Here is a 6,458-nt window from a genome sequence, read left to right on the forward strand (position 1 = left end):
CTGGCATCTCGTCATAACCCGTGGGTTTTCCTAAGAAAACACTGATGTTTAACCCACGTTCAGAGAAGCAGCTGACATTTCGACAAGTGTCTTAGCCTCTTTGAGAAGTGATTTTCTCATCGAAGCATCGGCTCTCACTCTGAGCTTTCGAGAAGGCAGCTTTTTCAAGTTTTTTTAGGTTAGCCAATGAATTCACTATGTATGGAACAAATTACTGCAAGAAAGCATTGCCACAAAAGTTGTTCTGGTGAAGCTTTTGTACCACAGTCGTTGACGGGGCGAGAACAGTGGGGCATCTCTTGTATGCTTGGCCCCAGCATGTGCTTGTGGCCTCCCAGTGTGATGCACATGCACACTCAATGCTCACAAGACACTGAAGAGTTGCCGAAGCTAGGAAGCTGGCACAGGGGGCGGGAAAACTGAAGGATCTCCCTGCAGTTCTCATACTCAAGAGACAGGATAACTGGGCTGGCTGGTATGCTTGAAACAGTGTGACGTTGTGCGTACGGGGGAAAGGAGTGGACGGTACAAGCGCCGACTAACAACTGAGGGTTTTAAAGTTATTATAGAGATTGAGGTGTGGTTTCAAGTGGTTGGTTTAGATGTTAAGCCCTGCCTCCTGTTCTTTTCATTTCCAGTAAGCGCCTGAGCGTCAAGGAGGGTCTGAACCACCCCTGGCTCGCGGCGAACAAGCTCCCCAGCCTTCCCAGCCTGCCCAGCCCCAAACTGATGTGCCATGTCCAGTCCCCTCCATCGGAGTCCCCGGCCTTCTCCTGCTCCGCGAGCTCAGACTCCTCCGCGTCCGACGACAGCGACGACGCGCCTGCGTGCAAGCCACCCCCGATCCCATCCCCGATCCGCTTCTATGACGAGAACGAGGACGACGACGACGACGATCTCATCCAGCCGCCTCCGCTACCGCTGTCCCCTCCCCCCAAGTCGCCGGCCCCCTCGCCTCTCAAGGTCATCCTCAAGGACTGCACCAACGGCACAGCCAACGCCGTCGGTGGCAACCAGAAGAAGAATCAGACGAGCACGATCCAGATAAATGTGACCCCGCGCTTCAAGCGCCAGATGCTCGTAGACCGCCAGATGCTAGTGGACCGCCAGCGAAGCCAGACCACGATGACGACTGTGGAGCGTCGGAGTGCCTCGGTGCGCCAAGTCCAGGAGGTGGAGTCCGTAGTGGTTGGACTCGATGGACTTTCTATCAACGGCAAGCGCATCCTCTTCACGGACGAGATTTTGGTCGACGAGCGCGTCGGCATTGTCTACTAGAAGACGCAGTGCCTTAACCCCCGGTGCTGTCAACAATGGCATCGACATTCTTTTTTTTATTATTTGGTACCGCAGCATGTGCATCCTTCCCTGTGACATCCCCTCCCCCCATTTTTCGTTTTGCATGTGAGCAAAAAAAAAGAACTGAAAGCCTCGGATATTTCGGGGTATTGCTTAAGTTATTGCAGTGCGTATCTTAGGTTTCTTCGTCGATGCTCCCACGAGGGTGTCGCTTTGTTTGTTTGGAGGGCTGTGTAAGAGATGTTGGAGCATCTCTGTGCCCCGACAATTTCGTCACCGAGATGGGCAACACTCTAAAAGAAGTTGTTGAAACCGTAACCACTCGTTGACGAATCTATGGCGTGCTGGTGCCTTGACAAAAAAAAAAAAGTGTGGGTGTGTGTAAAGCTGCCTCCCTCCAAGCCTAGCGTACAAAATGCAGTCGCTGCTACGAAGCTTTCCGATGGCATGTCTCAATACTGTTGTTCCGCAGACGAGTGTACCAAAGTCCGGATTTTGCTACATGTGTGTACATAGGTTCCCCTCCTGCCCCTTAATCTCTTGTTTTTCTTCCCCAGACCAAGCGCAGTTTTGAGTATTATTTGTAGGCCTGCTGGTCTTTCTACGGTAATGAGGGTGTGTTTTGGGTTTTTGTCGGAGAGAAATGAAGCAAGCAACCCCCCTGTTGCTGTTCTGAGCACGAACCGCCATTTCTACTTTTTGATCCTCTCATGTTTGCGGAGCTTTCTTGGTGTGTGGGGTTAATTAGTGCGTTTTTGTTTACATTTTTTGCGGCTTCTAGTCTTCCTGAGTAGGAGTAGACATACTTGCGATGGTGGTGGTGATGGCTTATTCCAGGACCTTAGTCTCGAGGGAATCCCTCTATCTCGATTACGTTTGTCCCAGTCCTCATCTTGCAATTCCGCTTTGCTGTTCTTCTCTCCTCTTATCCTGGGTCGAGCAATCGTCATCCTGGTATTTTCTCCATTGTTTGCAAAAACCAGCTCTATAGGTGGCATTTTTTGTGAAGTGCACTACCTACTATTGTGTAGTTGGCTGTTTTGAATTGAAGTTTATTTGGATTTCTGCAAGCCAAGCCTGGTAGTGAGGTAGAGACGAAAGGCATTTTTACCCGACTGTCTCGCGTGTTAGAACGATGGGTCTCCGCTTTTACGGTGGCATAGTTTTTAAAAGTTCTTTGAAATCGAGAAAAGCTCTAATTGTACTATCTTGTTCACCTTTGACAATACTGCATGGCTTCACTATGTCAATAACCTATCAACAAATAAAATTGTGTGTCTAGAAGTGCTTAAACATGAAAACCAAGGAAAAGGCGATAGGGAAAGTGAAAAGAAAGTAACAAGACTTTTTTTTTTAAGTTGTGGCTGTTAGGTTGAAAGATTTGATTTGACTAGAGATAAGAACATTTTTGTTCAAAGTCCTTTCCTTGTTGCTTTTAAACATTTGATCTAACTTCCTTGTAAGGTTTCAATCAGTGCCTTCGAAGCAGCTCGCTCTGCATTTCGTGTATACGATTGTAAATGTGTACATTATGTCAGTTTCTTCGCCGAGTGAGTATAGGACTTTACTTTGATTCAGCTTTGCTTAAAATTCAAGCACATGGGTAGCCTTTTTTTTTTCTGTTTTTTTTGGAGCTGGTAAATGGGAAAGCTTGTGGTAGGAAAGGGAAAGCCCCCTTCATCTTTTTTTTCTTTTTAATTTATTCATCCTCAGAGGCCAACCCAAGTATGTGTTAATTGCTCTCTGCTCGCTTCTCGCCCTTCTCCACTATCCCTAAGCAGTTTGTCTGTTCCTTTCTTGCCAGAAGCGTCGGTGGTGCGCATGGTACTGCAAAATGACAGGAGCCAAAATGAAGCTGTTGTATTTGAGACAGTCGAAACTGTGATTTACGTTTCTACACATACTGCCATCACGATGTGCCTCTGTTTGTAGCAATGACTCACAGCAAAACAATAAAACATGTGGCGAGTAGGAATGTTGTCCTGCTGTCGTGTTCTAGCTTACAAAGATGGCTTCCCAGGCGAAAATCACTCCACTTCCAGCTGGATTCTGGAACTAGAAATGAGGCAGTCCAGCTGGATTCCAGCTGGATTCCTGCTGGATTTCAGCTGGACCCAACTGGAGCCAGCTGGAATCCAGCTGGACTGCTCCATTTCCAGTTCCATAATCCAGCTGGATGTGGACTGGTTTTCGCCTGGTTTACAAGGTCATTTTTAGTGTGGCTAAAATTTCTGCCTGGTCTTTTTCTTTTCTTCCTCCTCACCCAAATGTCTGGGAGCTATTCCAACACCACCTAGATGGCCGTAGTGCTGGATATGGCACCTGCTGACCGCCAGCGCAGGCACAACCGGAGGGCTACGTCGGCGTTCAGTCGGTCGAAGCACGAGTGCCAACCAAACACCCAAACAGCACTCGTGGCCAGCCTGTGACCTGCGCTAGCGTTGAGTATGGATGTAGAAAATATGGTGCTAGGGCTTTCCTTCTGGCTAGTGTTGACTAATCTCCAGAAAATGAAGGGAAGGAGGGGAGTCAGGGACTTGACAGGGATTTGCAGCTCTTGGGCTGTACATTTCGTGTCGTATTTTTTTGTCACTTGCAGGCGAACGACAACCTGCCAAGAATCGTAGATTGGAAAATTATAGCATTTTTATCAGTAGTGAGTCATCGTGTACGTAATGACGCACGCATGGGAGCATCGTTGAAAAGACGGCCCACCCTTACAAATCAAATTGCTGCAGGGCTGAACATTTCGCAAGCATTTCCTACCTCATTCATGATTTACTAAAAAGTACCGACTGTCTGTAGTAATCCATTACCTCAAGATAAGATGTATCCCTCTGGCGCCGCCGGCCAGTGTTTGCCCTGCCCAGTGGCGGCTGTTTCAAGGGGGGGGGGGGAGGGGGGGGGGGGGGCAAGTGCCCCCCTTGCCCCCCCGGTTGGTACGCCCACTCTTGTGAACTCTGAAGACATACTGAGAGGGATATACAACTCTCACCATAAATTCGAGCGTATGACCTATCACTCCAGTCATTTCTTTAAGTGAAGTATAATGGTGGCTATAAGATCGATATAAAGAAGTGCCTTATAAGTTTATTGTGTTAAACAGTTCGTCAGCGAGAGTAAAACTACTATTTAGTCACGTTATCCAATATTAGCCACCATTTCCGAAAATAACTGAGGCATCCACAATTACGCCTGAAGCAAATGCATTAAAAAAAATTGCGGTGGCTTGGCTCGGCTATGCCAGGATATACGTAGCTCGAGCTTATGCGCATAAAATGAGAGGCGCTATCAAGCGGCTCCGGTGCAGCATCAGACTTGGCTACTGCGCAACGGAGGCGCACAGCTGGGCACGCGGCGGCGCCAGTGCGTCTGCCGCGGCTATGACGTCACCCCTCTGGAATGCGCAGACCGGCCCGGCGCGCGCGGCGGCGGAGCGCGCGGCGGCGACGGCTTTAGCGCGCCAGCTGTGCGCCGTGTGACGTCACTGCTCCTCGCGCTTGCGCAGCACGGCTCTTTGGGAGCCACGCGAAACTGCTCAACCTTGGCCAGTGAAGCTCACGCTACAAAAAAATTGCGGTGGTTTAGCTCGCTTATGCGCACAAAATGAAAGGCGCTATCAGGCGGCTCCGGTGCAGCGTCAGACTTGGCTACTGCGCAACGGAGGCGCACAGGTGGGCACGCGGCGACGCCAGTGCGTCTGCCGCGGCTATGACGTCACTATCTGGAATGCGCAGACCGGCGAGGCGCGCGCGGCGGCGGCGGCTCCGGCGCGCCAGCTGTGCGCCGTGTGACGTCACTGCTCCTCGCGCTTGCGCAGCCCGGCTCTTTGACAGCCACGCGAAACTGCTCAACCTCGGCCAGTGTAGCTCACGCTACAAAGCAAACTTCAAGTATATTGCTCTCGGTTGTCTTATTGCTTGGCTTGAACTACATAACCTCGCATTTACTTTGTACTTCAAGTACTTTTTAGCAAAAAGCTCATACTCCGTAAGATGTGACTCTGGCGGTTGGGATAGAACGCGAAAGGTTAAAAACAATGTTACCTGGATCAAAAAATAATTCAGAAAAAAAAAACATTTCTATGGCTCGACATCCACTTAAGCGTAATATCGTCGAAGCAAAAACTGACATTGCAGACGCTTGTGAAATTTATAATAGTGAAAAACACTTATCCGCAGGAAAGAGGATATTATTTTCTTTCTTGCTTACAATGTCAGTTTATGTTTTGAGAATATTAGGCTTGGTGGACGTCTGCGCGTAGAGTATTTGTAACTAAACATTTTAAAACAAGGAACTTACTTTTCAAACACTAGTTTTAAAACCCTAAAAAAAAAAAAATCAAAATTTAGAAGGACGCAAGTGACTCGTTTGCTTGAGAACCATTCAGGCTTTATTCACTGGATTGAAATTGAGACGCGTTAACTCCATGTAAGCGCTACTGCTCCCGCCGTTTGTTGTTATATAAGTCCCGACGAGAATCACTTTACGAAGAACGCTCATTGCACAGTGGAAAACACCAGCGCGCCGCTGACGTCATGCCGCAACGGTGGTGCTGCTTACGCCACGACGCATGCGCAGTCCCTTCAGCTCTCGCAAAGCAGGTTCCTGGGCACGCGTAGCGCCCGCACCTGGTGTGGCGAAATGCACGTTTGTTTTCAAACAGTGTGCTGGTTTCTATAAAGCCGGCGCAAACGAAAAAATAACGCTACTCCCCCTCTCCCCGCATCTCTCTTCCTGGCTGCACGATGCCATTTTGGGCAAATTCGCCGGCGGGAGGAACGTTTTGAACAATGAACCGCGTTAATTTTATATGTGCGTACATGGGCTTTAGGATGGGGTGGTGCGAAAAGAACTGGTGGTGTGTAAAGGAACTAAGTGGAATCCGCTCCGGGCCTCGTAATGACCGGCAGCGCCACCTTGCGGCCGACCACGTGCTTCCATAAAAGGTATAAATTAATTCAGGTGGTAAAACAAGAAAACAAAATCAAGATGGGGGTTACAAAATGAGACTGGCATACCGAAGCCGGTGCCGACAAAGTCGAAGTTTTGAGAACGCCTTTTATTGCTCGTATTGTTCACGTTACAAGGTCAAAAAAGTTACATAGGCATTACCAGGACTGATCGACAGATGATACGGTGCTGAGGCCTTACAGTAT

General features: G+C 48.9%; 1 protein-coding gene across 2 annotated transcripts in view; it reads left to right on the forward strand.

Moving 5' to 3' along the window:
• LOC120838293 (serine/threonine-protein kinase 17A) overlaps nt 1-3,274 on the forward strand; it is a 276,042-nt gene extending 272,768 nt beyond the window's left edge. For both annotated transcript variants that reach the window (XM_042294051.1, XM_042294052.1), the window contains exon 8: nt 639-3,274. In XM_042294051.1, coding sequence (XP_042149985.1) covers nt 639-1,278 — 640 coding nt within the window. In that variant the 3' untranslated portion in view covers nt 1,279-3,274. The remainder of the gene's footprint in view (nt 1-638) is intronic.
• Nucleotides 3,275-6,458: the final 3,184 nt, after the last annotated feature.

The sequence above is a fragment of the Ixodes scapularis genome, unplaced genomic scaffold (genome assembly GCF_016920785.2).
Source record: "Ixodes scapularis isolate PalLabHiFi unplaced genomic scaffold, ASM1692078v2 PGA_scaffold5__190_contigs__length_132052651, whole genome shotgun sequence".
NCBI classification, from domain to species: Eukaryota; Metazoa; Arthropoda; class Arachnida; order Ixodida; family Ixodidae; genus Ixodes; species Ixodes scapularis.